We start from the raw sequence: 22,253 nt of genomic DNA, 5'->3' as shown, positions 1-22,253 counted from the left end.
ACAGAGCTGGGAAAGAGTAAAGGGTTTATTTGTAACCATCAGATAACTGAAAAGTGGGATGAGGAGGGTGTGGCAGGCGTGCAGGCAGGCAAGTCCGGATCTCTAAGGAAAGTAAAGCAAAAAGCAAATTAGGTAGGCAGAACGACAAGACGGACAAAAATGCTGACATGGCTGAGTGCTGTTACCACTGGGTAAATCAACAATCTGGCGATGGCTGAAAGGCTGGTCCAGTCTGATATACTTGCTGCTTGATTACAGAATAAGGTGCAGGTGAAGATCCTGGTTGCCCGGGAAACAGGGACACCTACCATTGCCACACACCAGAGCAGGAACCACCACAGCTGGACTTTCTGGAGTGGTCCATAACTGGTTCAGGTCCTATTTAGAAGGCCAGAGTTATTTTGTTATGATTGGAAGCTATGAATCTAAGCAAGTGGCCATGACTTGTGGAGTCTAAGGCCCGACTGATTTATCGACTGGCTGAATAAATCAGTCGAGCCCTAGTGGAGTCCCCCAGGGATCAGTCCTTGGACCTCTTCTGTTCAACCTATAAATGCTCCCTTTGGGTTAAATATTACAGAACTTTGCAGACAATACACAACTTTATGTGTCTCTGTTAGCAGATGACTGCAACCCAGTAGACTTACTGTAGACTTACAGTGTCTGGAGCAAATAAACACAGAGATGAGGAAAAATTTACTACAATTACATGAAGACAAAACTAAGACTATTCTGTTTGGGAGGAAAGAGAAGAGGCTCAGCATTGGCAAACACCTGGAGACTCAGGCTCTTAAAATCACTGACCAAGGTCTTAACCTTGGAGTGTTGATACTCGGATCTGACTTTCAGCAGCCCCATCAAAGCTGTCACTAAGAAGCTTTTTACCAACTCAGAAACATCAACAGAATTAAAAGTTTAGTTTCCCAGAAAGATTAAGAGAAACTCATCCATGCATTCATCTCCGGTAGGCTGGATTACTGTAATTGACTTTTAACAGGACTTCCTAAAAAGAGCATTAAACATCTGCAGCTCATCCAAAACTCTGCTGCTAGAGTTTTTATCACACCAGTTTTGAATCTTTACACTGGCTTCCAGTCAGTCACAGAATAGATTTTAAAACCCTTCTGATTGTTTACAAATCCCAGAATGGTTTAGGCCCTGAATACATCTGTGATATGTTCAGAGAATATAAACCTAGCAGAGCTCCATGATCCAAAGACTCTGGTCAACTAGTACAGACCAGACTTAACATGGAGAAGCAGCATTTAGCTGTTATGCTGCAAACAAGTCGAACAAACTGCCAGTGGAGATTAAACTTTCACCAAATATAGACACTTTTAAATCCAGGATAAAAACATTTATTTTCTCCTGGGCCTATGCATGAAATCTGCATGTTTACCTTATCTTGCTTTTCAATTTAATTTATGATTTTATTATAATTTTATTGTGATTTTTGCTATTTGTTGCTGCCTTTTACTACTTTTTAATGCTTTCTCTGCACCATCTGTAATGCTTTTAATGTATTATGTAAAGCACTTTAAATTGCCTTGTACATGAAATGTTCTATACAAATAAATTAGCCTTGCCTTGCCTTTTTTGGAGTTAGAAAAAAATGGAGCTCCACAGTCCTCTCTTACCCACTTTCAGAGTCACAGGTAAACATGAGCAGTTACTAGTAAAATACAGCCAAGTCTCCAGATGAAGTGCCAGATGTTGACATGACTCTAGGTTATGAAAATGAAGAAGAAGCAAAATATAAAGAAAATCTTTTGGTTTCTGCTGCATCATTTGTCAACATAAGGGGTACAACAGTAAATCTATGGAGTGTAAAGCTAAGATCTGCTGAGTGGCTGATGAAACTCAAGTTCATTGTCTTCGTAGGAAACTTTTGTTCTAATTCTTAATTAAATCAAGCTAATTCTCAGTGAGAATAGTTTAAAATTTCTCATAAGAAAGTCATACTTATTGGTGCCCTTTTAATTGAAAAAGCTTCCAGTTTTAATTGTCACACTTTTCCTTATTAATACTGTTGCCCTTTGGATATTTTCCAATTCTATTTATTTTATCATAAAGATCGGTGTGATTGAGTTTGTTTTCTTTGTTTAAAGGGTGTCTGAGCTGTGAGATTTTAATTGTTTCACTCATTACACTTCAGAGTTAGCAGAGACTTCGCTTTCTTGTTAAATGACACAGTAGATAAAATATGTCATTGATGATCTGTTTTTCATCTCTTATGTCCTTGCAAAGTTGTTTTGTTTAGTATTTTTTTGCCACTTTTGCAATATCCTTTCTTCTTTCCTGTCGTTTGTTGTTAGTGTTTATTGAGATGAAAGGCAGTTTTGATGTGCGGTTTTGAAGTCCAGGCTGACCAAACATCACTTACCCATATAGATATATAAATATATAAATAAAAAGATCTGGTTTCAGTCCATCCTCTTTTTTTCCCCCTCTAGATCAAAGAGGTGAAGTTCTCCTGCATTTGGACCATCAACAACTTCTGACATGAAGATATGGGAGACGTCATTAAGATCTCTACTTTCTCCTCAGCAGCCAACGACAAACTCAAATGGTTAGTGATGCCTTGTTTATATATTGAAAATTCTGCATCTTATTTCTAGGAATTTTTGAAAAACACTCTTTTAAACAGTTTTCTCAAGGCTTTTCAGTTTATTGCATCTTTGAGAGGTGGATCTTTTTTTTTTTTTTTTTTTTTTACAAGTTTAAAACCATCCACTTCAAGGTTCTTGCACATACACAGTATGAATCATCCATTTTTTTTTCTTAGCTTTTGGTTGGCTGGGATCCAATGCACCTTCAGCTTTATCTGCATTTGAAATTATTATTATTAAGGATACTTTTTGGGATGTTCAGTTGAACTGCTCGTTTGCTTTCTGGAATTGCTGTCAAAACACTTTTGCATAGAGCTAAGATCTTAGATTGCAGCCGTTTGCTTTTGCAGGGCCCTGCGATTTCTACGATGTCAAAAACACAGAATTGCAGAATCTGACAACAAAAATTAAATCAGTTGTGAAATCGATTCCTGACCTAATTGTCTAAGAAGGAACAACTATACGACACAGTTTTAGTGTCAAAACACTATTTAGTTTCTAAAACGAGCAAACTGAGTTGAGAATCTTTGTCAACTCCACACAGTGTACAGAAAATGATTCAGATCAATAATATCTTAAAACTGATATGAATGCCAAAACTACAGATCTTGTCTAAAAAAAAGAAAAACATAATACACCACTTAATATAAAAAGTCAGTTGATGTTTAAATTAAGTCAACCAAGAATGCAAGAATATATCACTGTATTGTGTTGCTTATTAATGCAGTATAGCCACTTTCACTGGAAAAAGATTCACCAGATGATGAAAGGAGCGATGCATTATTCCAATATCTGGCTTCTGATTGGATTCTAATAACAATGTTTCCCTACAATTATATCAGTGGCGCCCCGCTTGGCTTTAGACCTTTCCTTTTAGACCTTTCACAGGGTTATACTTTATCCTTTAATTAAACAACAATATGGTATTTGTTTTATTTACATGACTGCCATTTATTTCTCATCTGCTCACTTATTAACAGTTTACCCGAATATAGCCTACAAAAGTCTCCATGAAGCACATATACACCTGTGGCTACAGGTAAGCTAATTGATAAATCAACAAGCTGCTAATAGCCTCCAGACAGAAATACAGCAGGAATATTTTCCCCAAAAGGTGGAAAACTAAATTTGTCAGTGATGAATTCCTGGCTGCACTCAGTTTATCCAGTTGAAAACATTTACCTCCCAGTCATTCCCAGTCACCACTGGTGTGCCCCAGGGCTCTGTCTTTGGGCCCCTGCTGTTCCTCATCTACCTCCTCCCCCTCAGTTATATTTTTAGAAAACACCACATACATTTTCATTGCTATGCGGATGACACCCAACTCTACCTCTCCACCAAGCCTAACTCTACCCTCCCACCATCTTCCCTCACAGATTGTCTTCAAGAGATTAAGTCCTGGTTCACCTCAAATTTTCTTAAACTAAACGGCAGCAAAACAGAAATTTTACTAGTAGGCACCAAATCCACTCTCTCCAAATCTGACAGTTTCTCCATTCCCATTGATGATTCTTCCATTTCCCCCTCCCTTCAGGTAAAGAGTCTGGGTGTCATTCTCGACAGCACTCTGTCTTTTACATCACATATCAGTAACATAACCCGGTCAGCATATTTTCACCTTCGCAATATCAACTGCCTCCGCCCCTCCCTCACCCCTCACACCGCCGCCATACTCGTTCACAGTCTTGTCACCTCCTGTCTCGACTACTGTAACTCCCTTCTGTTCGGTCTTCCCCAAAAAACACTTTATAGACTTCAACTGGTTCAGAATGCAGCAGCCCGGGTCATCACAAGAACCGCATCCACCCATCACATTACCTCTGTTCTGCAGCAGCTCCACTGGCTCCCCGTCACCTACCGCATCCACTACAAAATCCTGCTGTTCACCTACAAGGCCATCCATCACCTCGCTCCTCCCTACATTTCTGATCCATCTCAGATCCTCCTCCTCCATCCACCTCATCGTCCCCCCAGCCCGCCTTGTTACCATGGGGAGTAGAGCTTTCAGCTGCTCTGCTCCTCATCTCTGGAACTCCCTCCCCCCAGACCTCTGTAACTCTGATTCAATACAACTGTTCAAATCCAAACTCAAAACACATATGTTGAAACTGGCATACTCACTGTAATATTTCACACTGCTTTTATTATTGTTTTATGTATCTGTTAATTTATGAATGTATTTATTGATTTGTTTTACTCTTGTGTTTTATCCTGTAAGGTGACCTTGAGTGTCAAGAAAGGCGCCAACAAATAAAATGTATTATTATTATTATTATTATTATTATTATTATTATTATTATTATTATTATTATTATTATTATTATTATTAAAGCAGGAAGTTATTCCATTAATTTGATAACTGGATTGAATTAAACGAAGCTGCACATCAGGCAAACCCCCAGCAAGTACACTACAAGTAGTGGTTAGGCTGTGTACTCCTCTGCCCAAGGATATAGGTCTGTCTGATGAGCTTTTAATATTATTGGTCCTTTCAACACAGACATTAGAGCTTCTGTCTTTGTTTCTTAATGAAATGTATATTGTAGATGCTACGACCCGGCTCAGCTAGGGAAGGAGGAAGTAACACAAAAGACTGATGCCCAGATGTAAGATGGAGTAACAGGGACTATATTGTTCTATGGCAGGTGGACAAATAACAGAAACCAGGAGGGATGGAAGGTTGCTGCTGCTCAAATCAAAGAAATAAGTAAAACCGAATGGACTAAGCAAACTAAAACACAACAGAAGCAGCACCAGTAACTAAACAAGACAACAAACAAAGACTGTAAGTGGACAGACCTAACTGGCCCAAATGTTTGACAGACGCCAATTACAATGACAAGGCTCAATACAAGACCCAAGGGGTCAGACATAGTATTAAATACACAAATCAAACCAAACTAGCAAGTCACTACAAGAGTGCAAACTGTCAGCCAGAACACAGCTGCCAGCTACTAAAGGGATGCCACACCCTTTTATACATGAAGTGAGGAAGCAGCAGCAGCGATTGATCCAGAGGGCAGCGAACCAGGGAGCAGGTGAGGAAGGTGTGGCGGAATGCAGCCAATCCCAGCCAGGTGACGAGACATAGTGATTTGCATAGCAGATGGAGTAATTGGTTGCACAGCTGACAGCCGTAACAGTAGATGTAGATGTCCTCTGGATCCCCTCTTCCAACAACAATCACACGTGCATGTCTGACATTGTTTATTTGCAGTCAGTGAACTGGCTAGCACCTGTCAGCCCTGATAAAAGCATTGATAAGTCCATTGATAAGCATGTGCTTTGGAAAATTTGGAACCGTTTCCGGCTTGGAATCGGTTTTTGATTCCCATCCCTAATCATGGAATCTGCTTGTATGAGTGTGATCTGCTTTCCCTACTAATCTAAGAGTTTTTCATGGAGCCAAATGAACAAAAAAAGCTGGATGAGAGTCAAATGTGCTTGATCACTGCAACCTCAAGTCTTTCCCAGGAAGTCAGCAGCGACTAAAAGACTAACAGAAACACTAAAGTTATCCAAGAAATTAAGAAATGCTACCCTAAATGTTTCTAAAAAAATGTAAAAGCTGTCTCCTTTTTTGGTGAAGCCTTGCAAAGGAGTGTTGTCAGAAGACAAGAGCGGACCCCAAGTGTTTGAGCTGCAGCTCCTGAAGAAGATTCATGGGAAAAAAATCAGCCAATGTCAACTAAAATACTTTTTAGATTATGCAGGGTATGAAAAAATAAATAATGAACATAATGAAAATAAACAATAATAGTGAATAAAAAAAGAAAAAATGTTTGTTGCCAAGCTCTTTGCTGCAGGTAGCCTCCTCTGTCTGACCACCCTTTTACATCTTTAAGCTGGGCCTGTTTACCTTTAATAAATTAAAAAGACAACGCAGAGGAAGATCACCGTTTTATCAGTGTGTGCTTACAAGTTGCCTGCTGGCATTACAGAATCAGGTGAGTATTGTTGGTGTTTGATGTTTAATATTTTAGTTGTAAAATTAAATGTTTTTATTCTCACAGAGTGCATTTGAACATATTTCAATGTCTTATGCAGTAATGTTGTGGCTGTAGACATATAGCAGGTCTAAAAGAAATGACTATTGTGTGTGGTAAAATAACACATGGTAGAAGCTGTTCAGTTACCTTTTAAGATGTAAACTAAATTGTAGCATTGTAGAAAAATTACAATAAGCAAAGTTTTTAATCATTATGCCAATAACCACAAATAATTTACAGAGCTTTACTGTCTTGGTTATTAATTTAGCTGGTTTTCACACCCGGTGTAGCAAACATCACAATCAGCATCCACTTAAGAAATGATTCTCCACTGCTCTGCAGGCCTGACTCTACAGTAGGAGGGCTAATTTAATATAGATTAAAATAAAATACTGAAATATATATTAATTATAAACAGTTAAAAATACAGGCCAGGATTTATAAGGTATTGGTTTGAAAAAAATATCAAAATGACCCTTAACATCACTTGCAAAAAGCTTGAGTTATTGGTGCTGCAGACAGATGAGTATTTGAGGTGCCACAGTTCATTTGTTTATCTGAGGTCATTTGATAAGGTGAATGCAGAACTTATGGCACAATAATTGCCTATCAAAGAAACTTAGCATGAGTTATTTTTTTTATTTTTATTTTTTCAAAGCAGGGTCTGTAAAGCTCTATTTCATGAAATGTTTGTAAAATATATTTTTCTTACATAGCTTAGCAATTTTACAGCATCTTTATGCTTAATATGTTAATTAATGGTCCATATGGCTTGTTAAAGTGTTTCATGTTTCTTAAACTATAACAGGCTATGGAACAAGGGATCCATATGTTACAAATGCATCATTATGCACAGCTATAATTCTTTTATAAAAAGGCCTCCATTAAAAAAAAAAAGTCTATGACTCCACTGTTTTATTAACATAATGAAAAATAACAGCATTGTAGTGGATTACCTTTCAAAAACATATTGTTTGTATGTCTAACATAATGTATTTACTAGTTGAATGAATTAGGATATATTTAGCTGGACTGACAAATCTACTGTAGGTCTGGAAATCTCCTTTTATATTTCATGTTCAGGGGGTTTAGCCTGAGGGCTCATGCCTAGACAGAAGTTGAGGTGGGTTTTGTTTTCTCTGACAACAGAGTAGATTATTTACCCCCTTTATTCATATCCTTTCAGTTGCAGAGCTGTTGTTTGTTTACTTTTCTTGAAGGAAAGGAAACAGTGTGAAATGTTTTGCTTTTGGCAGTTTAGTTCTCTGCAAGTTTATTGCTGTTTGAGATGGAAATATTGTCTTGTGTTACGCTTCTGAGTGTTTGCTAAGAAAGCGCAGACTGTTTGCTCTGTTTGCTCTTCAGTTGTGTAATATCATAACTGAAACACAGTAAAATGTTAATTATTGCATTATGAAGGATTCATTTTTTCATCCTTTTTTTTCATTATCTGTACTGTTTTATCCATTAAGGGTCATGGAGAAGCTGGAGCCCAACCCAGCATTTTAACAGGTGAGAGGCAGGGTACACCTTGCCTGGTCACCAGCAAAGGGCCAACATAGAGAGACATTCATGCTCACACTCATTCCTAGGGAGATTTTAGAGTGACCATTTAACCTAACATGCATGTCTTTGGACGATGGGAGGAAGCTGGAGTACCTGGAGAGAACCACGCATACATGGGGAGAACATGCAAACTCTAAACAGAAAGGCCACCGCCCCCCAGTTTGACCCTCCCCCTAGCAGAGGCTTGAACCAGTGACCTTCTTGCTGTGAGGCTGCAGTGCTAACCACCACACCAAAAGTTCACCGTACATGATTTAATTAGTTTCACAATTTTGTTCAAAACATCATAAACTGTTATATATAAAAAAAGTGTATGGTTTCCAGCTGTGTGCCTGTTCGGCTTTTTAACCATCCTGATGTTATGGTTCAGCGGGTGAGTTTAGATCAGCATTTTCTCTGATAGGTTGGTGACTTCAGTTTATGTATGTGAGGTTGACAATGATGATGAAGAGAAATTAGTTTTTGTGGCATTTAAGGATCCAATCAGTAAAAATCTGAACCAGAGCATGAAAATGGGAGAAGGATCAAAATAGTTATTGCTCATTACTAATAGAGTAATGTACCAGTAATAAACATTACAAACACCTTCCATGAACCGAAGCATTAGATTCCCCTTTCAGCTTTATCTGTCTCACTTGTATGTTTCTTCCTTTTCTTTTCCCCTCCAGGTGTTTGTGTATGAATCCTAAAAGTCTAGATGAGGAGAGGAAAGACTCTTTATCACTTTGCCTTCTGTTGGTTAGCTGCCCAAAAAGTGAAGTGTGCACCAAGTTTAAGTTTTCTATCCTCAATGCCAAAGGAGAAGGGACCAAAGCCATGGGTAAGTCAGACTCCTGGTGAAGAAGGAGCTCAGCCCAAAGGTAAAGCTCTCAATTGACCGGTCGATCTACATTCTTAACTTCACCTATGGTTACGAGCTGTGGATAGTGACCGAAAGAATGACATCATGAACACAAGCTGTCAAAATGAGTTTTTTCCACAGGGTGGCCGGGCTCTCCCTTAGAGATAGGCTGAGAAGCTCAGTGATCTGGGTGGGGCTCAGCGTAGAGTCGCTGCTCCTCCTCATCAAGAGGAGCCAGATGAGGTGGCTCGGGCATCTGGTTAGGATGCCTCCTGGACGCCTCCCTGGTGAGGTGTTCCAGGCACATGCCGCCAGGAGGAGATCCCGGGAATCCCCCCCAGACAAGCTGGGGAATGTGGCCGGGAAGAGGGAAGTCTGGGCTTCCCTGCTTAGGCAGCTGCCCCCACGACCCGACCCCAGATAAGCAGTAAAAAATGGATGGATGGATGGATGGATGGATGGATGGATGGAGAGCCCTAAGCTGTATAGAATACAACAGCAATACAGCACCCTCTTTTTTATGACCCTTTCTTTGATTTCCATAGTAATTGTGAGAAATTACAAATGATTCTTCTCTCTTCTCTCAACTGGCTGTTGTGAATCCTTGAAGTAAAAACAAGCTGATTCTCTGTCTGTCCAAAACTACATTTTCTTTGTTTTTTTTTCTTTTGTTTTACTTGATCTGTTCAGTATTGTAGCAAACAGAATGATGGTCTGGCTGTTGTGCTGAACAAATTTGCTTTGCCAAGAGGAGCTTTATGGGTATGAGGCTTCTCTTAATAATCTCATTTTTTTATTTCTTTATTTGTTTAAATATATTGTTTTATCTTATTTATTTGGTATTATGGAATTTATGTAATCTTGCTGGACCTGACCGGAGGGGACAGAAAATAAAGGACAGCAATGAAGAGAAGTAAAAACAGAAACTGGAGGAGGAAGAGGACACAAAGATACAGTAGATAGAGGCAACAACCCATCAATCCAACCTAACACCAGACAACAAACCGCTACACCTGTACAGAAACACAACAGAGAATTTCCTACAGGTTTTACAGGTAAACTAAGCTGACAGTCATTAGGGGCTCCTAAAACATAACCAAGAAAATCACAAGATGTATCACAACAACAACCAAAGTACCAAAGACACACCTTAACATATAAAACCTTAACAAAAACAGCTTTTGTATAAACCCGCTGGACAACTTAGTGACTGTGTCAGCATGTAGAGTATGAGGAGTCAGGAGTGAGCAGAGATGAATGTGATCGTGCAAATGTGACCCCGCCTCTACAGAGGCTAGAGATAGTCTAGGGCAGCCCAGAGACCTAGGCGATCACGGAGCACGAACCCAAACCCAAACCCCACCACTAAGACCGGACAGAACCCCCCCCCCCCCCCCATGGCAGAGGGCCCACACCATGCCCAGGAGGACCACCCCCCCCTACAGTCACCTGGCATGGGCCAACACCCACCCCAATGTTCCAGCCGTACATTTCTTAACATGACATCAGAAATGAGTTTGCTATTATTACTCATAAACCTTTTTAAGCCATGCTACATAAAAGTATGCTCAGCGGAAAACTTAGGCTATCTCAAAGTTTGCGAGTTTAAAAATGAAAAAGTCTTCTCACACCTGTATCTGTGGGGCACTGAAATTTGTTGCAGGTAGAGAGTGTGTCTAATACTCCAAGTGTGTCTAATAATGTGAGTTACTGATAGCCATATGGGCTATGTAATCACTGCCGGTTGGATTCATTTCCAGTAAATATGTAATTCAAAGTAGCGTGGTGCAATTTGGATTTTAATTAAAAGAGACCCAACCTTTTTAGAAGTCTTCGTCCGCTTCACTCCCCGTTGATGAATTGAAAATGAATGAGCTTCCACTTTCTATTTTTATTTATTTATTTTTATTTTAATTAGGTTATGTTATTGGGGGTGGGGGAAGCAAACTTGTGTGGAACAGGATTAGTTAGGGCCAGATGTGACCGCTTCCTGGTTATCAGGCTTTCTGGCTGCCTCCCTCCCTGCAAGTGCCCTGCAGCATTCTGTTCAGGAAGCATAGAGGAGGAAAGATTGGGCGGGTGGGACACAGGGAGAGAAGAGAAGAGGTGGGAGTCGGAAGTGTCTTTGATTTAGAGGCGTATGCGGAGTAGCTGTGTACAAGCCCCTGCGGTGCAGGTTGTGTAAAAAGTGAAATAATTTTTCCTGTTGAGAAACATTTCCCTCATGTGAACCTTCAGTCCCTCATTTGCTCATTAGACCTGCATCTTCTCCTTTTCACACTCAAAAATTTTAATTTTTTTCACTAAAATTCTTTTTAAATTCCATGTCTGCTGTGTAAAATTGGAATACCAATAATTGTCAGCTTTTGGCTTTTATTCTGTTTTTTTTAGTTGCTTTTCGTATTAAGAGGCAGGTTTTCTTGTGTAGTGATTTAAAAGAAGACCTTTGAGGTGTTTAATTTCATTGCTTGACCATTTTATGAGCATTGCTACCTCCAAATGACCTGGGAAAAGCCTGAATATGGGGGATACTGAGTGTAGTGAAAAGGATCTCATTTTCCATTCTTTTTCTCTTTTTGTGTCTCAATGGGTCTTCAGCTATAAATGCTGTGCTCTATGGTGCACACCCCATCCCGTTCTTGCCATATGCCCTCCTCCACTTCCCACAATCCCCTCAGGGAGACCTGGGCTTTTTACTTTGCTTGTCTTGTCACTGGGAAAATTACCCAACTGCCAGCATATTTGTTTAGGGAACGCTTCGTCTAAGAATATGGCAGTAATGATTGCTCTGTCGGTTCTGGATCATTTGGAATCCAATTTAATCCAGGCCTTTAGGAAAAAAGCCAAATAAAAACAAAGTGGCTTAATTATGAAAGCTGAGTGATTGTAGACTGTTTATGTGATGGGATGCCACTTTCCTGCATATACACTCTTTGCCTGGAGGTAAAAATTTGAATGACTTGCAAACTGAGTTCAAATTCTTTAATGGAAATTTGCCAGGTTGAAGGATAAATACTGGATAAGTACTATAAAATTGTTATGAGCACAATGTATGGAAGTGTACCACAGTTGGACAGCTGAGAAGCTGGAAAGCTTTTTGTGTGTCTAGTCTTTGTTAAATTTTGTCATTACTGTTCCTGCCTTTTGTTTAATTTCATGCAGACTGAGTTAGTTGTGTTTATGCAATGAGTGGTCTGTTTGCATATTGAGTATTTCCGGATTATTTGAAAGATGGGATATAAATACAGTCTAATGTTTGGGCTGAGCTATGATGGCAGATTTTTGACTGCAAAGTCTGACATTATCTGATAAAACATGCCATCCGCATCAGTCAGCTCTTGAGCTCCCCACTAGAGAGCATGTGTCTGTGTCTGGATCCTCTGATGGTCTGTACTTACTAATGGAGATAGATTCAGGCAGCAGTGGCAGCCCCCCCCCCCCCCCCCCCCTGCCTCTTGCACCATGCTTGGCTACATCATTTCTTTCCCTGGCTTAATGTGCTGTTTTCTCCTCTGAGGCTGTTGGGTAGGTTGTAAGTTGTCTCTTGACACCCCCCGTTCCTTCCTCCTCCTTTTTCCAGAGAAAACAGCTGCCCCCCTTACAGACTTATTCTGACAGCTCAAAAAGGAGAGATGGAAAGTTTTTATTCTCTGCTGCAAGGTGCTTTGTATTCAAATGGTTTCCATGTAAAGTCTCCCATTCAGTTAGTGGTTTTCTTATGTTGTAGCCAAAGGCTAAGAGGGCTTATAGGGATATGAGGTGGACAGAGAACCCACTTCCAGCGGGTTTTATTGTGGTGGTCTTCTTTTTATATTTGCAGTTGGTGAGTGAGATTTTTATTTATTTATTTTTTGTTAAATTTAATTGAAGCTGTGGGGATGAGCTTGTCAGTCTGTTGCCCTCAGTAACTGATGGAGGTGATCAGACATTCTGTGTGGGTGAGTAAAGCACGGCTAATAGAGTCGAAGCTATTGGTCAGTCTTAACATAATCAGCTGGTATTGACATTGGTAGAGAGAATGTCAATAGACATGTTTGTGCTGACACTAGCTTCTAAAGCTCAATCTTTAATTGGAATTAGATTTTTTTTTTTTTGCTGAAACACTCTGTGTATCAGCCAATGAGAGTCAATGTGTTAATGTGAATTAAGTTTTAGATGAGATTTTTAAAGTCTGATAGAGTAGCACGATAGATATTTGTCCTAGCTAAGGCCTGGTTAAGTCTCTTATAAACTAATCACTTATTTTGTTCAGTTCACTGAGAAATAAAAGGTTTGTTGCTGGTAATATGATTGTTATAATGTAGGAAATTGTGAAAGATGTCTAAAGGAGGGCTAGATGGAAAGTGAGGTGTTGACTCTGGCTGCTGTCGGCTGTTATATTTCTACATGCCAGCTCGTCTTCTGACGACCTTCTCTTTCTGTGTGCCAACTGAGCTCCTGAGCCCTACGCCTGAATATGGATGCCCTGCTCACTTAAACAGCCTGGCATCACTCCTGCTCCCCCCTTCCTCAATCTCTCTGACTCCAGCTCAGACTTCAGTTTTCTCACCTTCCTCATCACATTCAGTCTCTTTTCTGGCAGGGTGGGAAACTTTACTCTTCAGTGTTGGTAAAGTGCTGTTGCAAAGGGGTATAAACTTGAAAATCTTCACTGAGTGGCACCTGTACATGCCTGCACTGTAAGTGTTATTTTTCACGCAAAATTCATACCTTTTTTCATACATTAACAAGACCTATATATTTCTCTGAAGGTGTGCAGTGACACGTTTTCCTATCAGAGCTTGTTAATCTTTCTTTCATCCCAGTCTTTTTCACACGTTTCCAGTAGGATGTCTCAGATGCACTGACCCCCTCAACCACTGTCCGGTTCTTTTTGGTATTCTGTCAGAGTGGCTGCACGCCCACCACCTTGGCTGGTTCCCTGAAACAGTGAGTGCGAGTGATCTGACCTGCAGTTGATTCTCTGCCAACGCAGGTTTCTGATGCCTCACTGGAGATGGCAGCATGGCATTAGCTGAGCTCAGCACACACACGCCCTCATCTTCGGTCTCTGTATGCATGCATACATACACGCACAGACACCTTACTGTCATGGGTGAGCTCTGAAAATGTCACACCTTTTTTTTTTTTTCTTTGCAGCGAGTCTGCTGGAGCTTCTTTCAGCATTCCCTCTCACCTCTCTGGATTTCTTCCTTTTGGCTCCCCCCCACCATCTCTGTCTCTCCTGCCAACCTTTCTCTTCACTCCTTAGTTTAGCTTTCGATACTGCCACTGGGGAAGTCCTCATTCGTTACTGGTAGTCTTGTTTCATACCCAAATAACACAACTTCACAAGTAGTTTCTGCGCCTCAGGGCTTCATCTGGGTCTCGCATAACAGGTCTTTCAAACATGTTTAAAGGACATAAAAGAGGGCGTGAAAGGCAGCAGAAAAAGAAGTCCTTTAGATGTCTGACAAAGATTCTTGTATTGAGTTTATTGCTTCATGTCTACCCAGCGACATACAGGAATGTGCACTGAGGTCACAAAAGTTTGACTTTGTTTTCAAGCCTACTTGGCTGCTGTAGAAATCTTTGGTCTATTTCTTTTAAAGACTGACTCTTTCCTTTTGCTGCACTTACTGGCAGTACGATGAATAAACTCAATGAATAAACTAGTGTAAAAAGTGGAGTGCATAGATTTGTAAATTTTGTGAATTGGCATGCATTCATACTTACATCTGTGTGTGTTTGCATGGTGATTTCTGTCAGCTTCTTTGCGTACGCAGCCTCAAGAGGCAGGGGATTACATTGAAGGGCCCCCTGCATGAGCAGTGGTGGGAATAACTGCATATGCACTGTACTCCTCCACCAATCCTGTCTTTGACTGCCTGTTCCCTCAGATCCAAACAGGGGATTTGACACAAGATCTTACAGTTGCGTTGACACTTCATCTTAGTGCTTCCTACTGTGATCTGTCAGCAGAACGCCTGTTGAGACCTATGCAAAAGCAGCCTGAGTGGAAGTAAAGAGACTAAACACATGTACATTAGTGTGCACACGAGATCTATGAGTGTTAGATGTGATGACCAGTATGGGGTGACTATATAGCTCTATCGGCTTTTAACAGAAGTGTTGTGTTGTTTCATTTAACCACTTCTCAGTTGCCAGTGATTGAGTACTTATCAACTTGATGCTTGATGGTGATGGGGAGTTGGCAGATTTGCAGGACCAAGTTTGAGTGGTCCTGTTGCCCTTAAAAAGTATGCTGTGTGTGAACTTTAACTTGTCATCTTGCCGGCATTAATTGTGGAAAATCTCTGAGTGAATGCTGCAGGTGGTCCTCCTGGGAATTCATATTAAGAGAGTGTGCATGAGGAAAACAGTTGCTGTCTCATTCTGTTTTCTGCTCAGCTGTATATGGCTTTTTATGTATTTGTTGATTTTACAGATGCATTCAAAGTTAGGTGGTATACATGTCAACACAAAAACAATCATTACACATAAAAAGGGTACCTTATCCACCATCCTAGGTGCGCTGTGAGTGAAACAATTTCTACTGCAAATTTGTTCGTTATGTCCCTCTTTACCCTCGTGCTACTTGGTTGAATTTGCAGTTGTGAGAATGCATCTCATATTGAAAATATCAGACTATCTAATGCATTTGTGAGTAGGTCTGTTGTAAAACTATATGCCAAATTTTGTCTGGTGTTTGTAAAAATGGCTTGAGAGGACTGAAAAGATCTGTTGCCACTGTGTTGGTGTTGGTTTGGTCTTCATTAGTTTACTGTATAAAAATTTGGCCATGTCAGATGTTTAAATTCTTGATCCATTATTGGGAGGTATCTGATCACCTCAAATCTGCCATGCATGTCATAATGAATCTGACTACACAGCCAATCAAAAAGTAATATTTTCAGAAATAAGATGAGCAAAAGGGGCTGCAGTAGTGTGGTGGTAGCATTGTTGCCTTACAGCAAGAAGATTCCAGGTTTGAGCCTCGGCTGTAGGGGGTGGGGTTTGATGAGCTAACATGTATACATGGCTACTCTCCGAGTACTCTGGCTTCCTTCCACAGTCCAAAGACATGCATGTTAGATTAATTGATCACTTTAAATTCTTACTTGGACTGAGTGTCAGCTTGGTGGTTGGTTGTCTCTGTGTGTTGACCCTTTAAAGGACTGGTGACCTATACAAGGTGTACCCTGCCTCATACATAGTAGCCTGCATTGGAATAAGTGGGCATAGAAAATGGATGGATGAATGGATGGAGAAGAGCAAATAATCCTGGTTAGCTCATGTGGCCTTCATAGAGGCATGACTTCAACATGAAGAAGTCAGTCTGAAGACTCATAGGAAAACAAAATATATTTTTTCTGTATATAAAATGGATAAATACACAACAATTGATATTATTTGAAGAGCTTTTGTACAAAATAAAGATTTTGTCATTTAATTTTAGTCTATATACTAAATAGAAACAGAGGGTGCATTGCTTTTAGACTGCATTAGCCTGACCAAATAAACATTAAGCAGTGTCATATGGAGATTTAAATTTTTATAATTGTTTTTTTTCCCCCGTTTTGTGTTTCTTTTCAGTGCCAACACAACTGAAGAACCCACATGCCCAGGTTACTGCATTTTTGTTGCATTGTGTATATCAAACATTGTTGGAAGCACAGCAATGACAAAGAAATGAAAGGACTAGAAACCAATTTGTTTCAAGTGGGTCTTTTGTAGCTTGGGGTGCTTTTTCTCGTTTGTCCATGTAACCCATTACAGGATGAGGCACATAAAACCGACATAAAGCCCTAAGTTATTACCTTCATTGTGTGTTATTGTCATGGCTTCTTTGATAGGAATGCACAACATACCCAAACACATCATTCATCACTGAATCTCAGTTCATCTGATTCAGAAAATTTGAGCAATGTGTGAGGAAGCATTATATTCTCATTTACAAAATGAATGATGTCATTTCTCTTAGAAATAATTGCATTCCTCCAACTAATTGCTTGCAGAATTTATGCATTTATGGCTGGCTTTCTTAATATCTGCAGTTAGCCTTAACTTGCCATGATATGTGCAGCAGTCATAGTCCATAGCCATAATGTTTAGACTTGGTGCGTTATTGTTTACTGTTAGATGACTGTCTATAACTGTAACCACCATACAGCTCGACTGTTGTACACACAAGAACTCCACCACCGTCCTGTGTCTTTGTAGTGAAACTGAGTGTCACAGAATCCTTCCTGCCACTGTCAGAGATAATTGGCACTCCATAAACACATGATAATTGGACTGCTTTGATCCCTGCAATTTCTCACTTCTTGGCCAAAAAGGCCCAGCAGTTCTGTCTCATGTTTACCACTCGTCTTTATGCAGCAGTGAGAAGATAGAGAGGAAAAAGGAGAGAGAGAGAGAGAGAGAGAGAGAGAGAGATTCTGCTTTCTTCTGAAGTGTTAAAAGCTCCCTGCAGGCATAACTTCCTGCACCCAGCATCTTTTGCCATTGTTCCTCCGCTGCTTATGGCCATGACTCATAACAAAGTTTCTTTTTTGCACAGACATTCACACACACAGTGCCTAATCACTTTTTGAAAGTCTCCTCCAAAAAGATTTAGTTACTCCTTGTTTTTTTGTGTGTTTATTTCCAGAGAGTCAGAGGGTGCATCGTTTTGTCCAGAGGAAGGACTGGGGTATCAAAAAGTTCATACGGACATACTTCCTCAAGGACGGGGCCAACGAACAGCTACCTGATGACAAACTAACACTTTTCTGTGAGGTAAGGGTTGGGATAGTTGATTTTAACTCGGGGTTTTAGAGAAAGTGTTCTTACTGTGTCTTTGTTTTAAACTCAGCACAGGCTGAACTTTCAAAAGAAGGATAATCCTGATTATATTGTGAGATCAAAACGGAGCTATTCCGACATTGTGCACAAACACGTCTATTTTTATCAGAAATTTGCATTTTCGCTTTTTTTTCTTTTATTAAATTAGTTATTTGGCAAATATATAATTTTAATAAAATCTTAAAACAAGGAATACGTTTGAGATCTCCACACTTTTTATTGGTGTTGGCAGCTTTGCCTGGGGGGGTTCACAACTGTAATTCCTGTTTCACATATCTTTTTATTCAACACTACTACTCATTTTATGTCCCTGTTAGTGAATTATGTATGTTTTTATTGGTACTACATAGCCTCTGGGTTTAGATCGCTCTTTCATCACTAACATACAAGCTGATTGTCATTCAGCCCGCACGGTCGCTTGGCTCTGATTCCTCTGATCCAGAGCTGGCCGCTGCTCCACATTAAAAATTCCCTTGTTGTTTTCCAGCTGCAACGTAGGGGGCAGCAGAGGTCAACTCTCCTCTCTCCCTCATTTCCCTCTGCTCCTCCAATTCGAGCCAGAGAGCAGAGAAGAGGTTAAACTTTCTGGATATGTTAATGTCTTAGTTGTAATGCATGCACCCATAAATGTTTAAAAAGCATGGCAATGGCTGTTTAAAACAATTCTAATTAAGCCTGTGGGTATGAAGGAGAGCATGTCTTCAAGTTTTCACTTTTTGTAGCAGTATAATGTGCAAGTCTGTTTAAAGTGTTTCCAAACTGGGCTTATTGACAGAGGGGTAGGAGGGGCAGCACTGTCTTTCCAGACCCATGTTGAGTTTGGGGGGGTTGAGTTGATCTGATACATATACAGCATTGTGCGTGTTTGTGTAGGCGTGTCTCTTTGGGACATAGTTTTGAGGATGAGTCTGTTTGCTGGAGAAGATGAGCAGAAGGAGACAGTGATTAGTTACTTTGAAGGGCCTTCTTTCACTAAATTCATCCACATTTTTGAAGGGGAGGAGGTGGGGGTTACTGGTTCAAGTCCTTGGTGGCGCCTTCCTCCCCCATTAATATTTGTCATACTGTGGTAATTAGCCAGCTCTGATCTGCCAGCTCTAATAACTAACATTGTTTTGACTCTGGAAATATTTAGCATTTAGTATTTTATTTATATGCTATCAGATGACATTAAAAGAAATCCTGAATACCCCACAGAACAACCATTTAACCAGAAACTGGCATATATGTAAAGTCTCTCAAGGATTTACAGAGAGAGAGAAAGAGAGAGAGAGAGAGAAAACACACACTGGAAGGCAGTGTGTTATAGAAAAAGGGCAAACTGGCTGTAGGATGTTTTGTTTAGAAGCAATGAAACTGCCAACACTGAGGTCTGGTCATGCCTTACACCAATACGTGGGAAGGATGGTTGGCATAGTTACTTTTTGGGTGGGTAATGGCAAATGGATGGTGGTAAGAAAGTGTGTAACGAGTGTTTGAATCTCTTTTCCTGGGCCTTTTCCACGTGCGTGTGATGCCCAGTGTTTACTGTCAGAGACCTGGCTCTGCTTTCGTCCAGATGGTCCCATCCTGCATCTGAGAAAGGCCCATTGCCCCAGAGTCCAGAGCTCTCCCTCTTTTCTCTTCTCTCATCTCCTCCTCTTCCTTCTTTCCCCTCAATTTAATCTCTCATTCGAATCCAATGCCCTCCTCCTCCTTTTTTGTTTTCCTTTCAAGTCTTGTTGCCTCCCTCTTTGAACATAATTTTCATCAGTTTTTTCCTTTTCCCTCTCACTCTAGCTTTACATCTCTCCTGTGTCCTTTCTCTTTCCTCACTGCTCTGCTTCCCTACTTTTACCACCTCTGACAATTTTATCTAACTTATTTCTTCCTCCTTTAGACTGTGCCATAGATTGCCGTAGAGACAAAGCTAAATCCCAGTGAGAGAGGAATACTGGCTTGACATCTCCTCCTCATGACCCTTGATTCCCGTGATCACTTACCTGTAGAGTCATAAGTAATTCATATTTAGAGCAGAAAATCTGCTATATGTCATGTTCAAGAGGGCCTAAACAACACCAGCCGCTGCACTCTCTGTTTCTCCTGCGACACTTTCTGTCTACATCCCTGCCAAAGCACTTCAGACAGCTGCAGGTATTTAATGAGGAGATAGCTCCTATTAAAGGTGCTGCGTTGCTTGTCAAAAGTAAGCATGAGGGACAGAGGAAGATAAAAATGGAAAGTAAGAAGACACAGTGAGAAGAGACAGAGGTACAGGCCTTAAAAGGAAAACTGAGCACGCTTGGTGGCATCAAGTCAAAAAGAATAAACATGACACAAGATTAAGACAATAGACAATAAATGGACTTGTTTAAAAAAGATTTTTTCATCTGGATAAGATTTTCTCTTCTCATTCCCTCTGTAATGAAAGAGAGGGACACAGGAGGTAAAATCTGCTCTCTGTGCTCCACTTCTCTCTTTCTCTGTCAGCAAGGTAACCTTTAGCTTTATTGTCAAACAGTTCTCTCTCTGTTCAGGTTAAAAATTATACAAATGCTTTATAAAAAGTTTAGTTATACCAGCCGCGGGATGTCCTTTAGCACACAGAAAAATCCCAGAATCTTCATGCTGTCATGATATGCCTCTAGGCAGAGTTGTGTTGACTGACAATGTGAGAGTTACTACTCTGGAAAGCTTGTTTTTTGATTGACAAAAGGAGGGAAAAAGGGATTGTTTTGGAAGGAAGAAGTTTATGGTAAAACTTATCTGTCAGTCATCTTAAATTGGCTACTGTGAAACAGAAGAAGACAGTGGTCCACCTTTAGTCAGCCAGAGGTAGAGTCAGAGAGCTTCTGCTGCTGGACACATTCGGCTTGTTTCCTCTTTCTTCTCAGAGTAACACACAGAATACACCATTATATACTCTGTATTCACTATGCACACACAGTACATTACTCTGTTATAGTGGTTGGAAGGCAGCACTTTATCCATCTTCATCTTTGAAAGACACCTACTGATAAATCACTTTACAAATGTGCAGTAATACTTAATCAGTTGTTGATGGCAAAAGGTGATTAGCAACATACACATATATTACATGAGTAATATATGGCAGATTCAAAAATTCTGAATATTTTCTAAAAATTGTGCCTCACTTCAATACAACCAGTATGTAGGAGGATGCATATTTTGCATTTGCATTGGACAAAATGCATAACTTATGTGATTTCATCTGAAAGTCCTTTTTGAAAGCAGCATAGAAATAGACAAAAAAAACTTATTTACAAATAAAGTAGATTAAGATGTACAAACAGGGGGAATTATTATAATTATAATTCTACAATATAATTATATTATTGAATCTAAATATGCTTAATAAATATAATAAAATGCAGAGCTATAGAAGGAGGAGGAGACTGTTGACCTGTGTCCTTACTGTCTCTGTTTGGATTGTCTGGTTCAGGCAGAGGATGAGGAAGACTACATGGATGTGATAAGAAAAACAAAACACAATTACAATTCCTAGAGGTGAGTCTAAAATGGTCTTGTGCCAACTTTTCTGATCATTTACATTTCCCTAATTTAAATTTGATTTGTTAAATGTATTAATTGATGCTCAGATTTTATAAGAAAAAGGGATTTATTTAATTTTATTTATTTATTTTATTTATTTATTTAATTGTATTTATTTATTTATTTTTTACAAAGAGATACTGGAATTGGGAATGCACACACACGGGCTTTGGCACACAATGAACACAGCTGAGGAACAGCTCGAAGAACTCAACAGTGAGCCAGAAGCATTGATCTGCTTCCCCTATTTCAACCCTTTCGAGTATTCGCTTGATGCGCTGGAATGAGCCCAATCCACAGAGCCTCCAACCCACAGAAATGTAAGGATTTGCTTTGGATGCCCTGATGCCAGACAGCACACAATATCTCCAGCAGTCCTGTGACCACGGTACTAGAGGGATAACATGTCATTAATTCTTTCGCTTCTCTGAGTGTCAGTGTCTCCATGTCTGAACTGGAAGGTGACAAAGAGTTTTCTTGATTGGATTATTTTCTGCAAATAGACAATCTTTGATATCCACTGTAACATTTTGAAACTGCCATCTTGGCTGCCATTAGCTGTTTGGAAGTCTTTTCTTTGAGGCTTCAAGGCTCTGTCCTCTTAGGGTGGGGTGGTGGTAGGAGAATAAATGAGTAGGATGCTGATGTTCAGCTGTTTCCTCCTTTTCCTCGTAGTGTAAGTGCGGTTCTCCTTTCCTGTCGGTGGGTAAGCACTTTGCCGGGTGACAGCACCCATCCTTCACAGGGCCCTGCCATATGCTGTGCTGCTGTCAGAGGAGACAACTGCAGATGCTCCAGCTGCTCTCTCCCTGCACACTGAACAACACACACACATACAGAGTGGTGTGTGTGTTGAGCTCAGAATATGGA

General features: G+C 40.1%; 1 protein-coding gene across 1 annotated transcript in view; it reads left to right on the top strand.

The window, feature by feature from the left end:
• Positions 1–22,253, top strand: part of LOC121632178 (speckle type BTB/POZ protein) — a 105,385-nt gene that overhangs the window by 48,162 nt on the left and 34,970 nt on the right. The window contains 2 exon segments of the mRNA XM_041973415.1: positions 2,454–2,569; positions 17,638–17,765. Coding sequence (XP_041829349.1) covers positions 2,503–2,569; positions 17,638–17,765 — 195 coding nt within the window. The 5' untranslated portion in view covers positions 2,454–2,502.

The sequence above is a fragment of the Melanotaenia boesemani genome, chromosome 2, assembly GCF_017639745.1.
Source record: "Melanotaenia boesemani isolate fMelBoe1 chromosome 2, fMelBoe1.pri, whole genome shotgun sequence".
Lineage (NCBI taxonomy): Eukaryota > Metazoa > Chordata > Actinopteri > Atheriniformes > Melanotaeniidae > Melanotaenia > Melanotaenia boesemani.
This window is presented reverse-complemented; position numbering and strand designations above follow the sequence as displayed.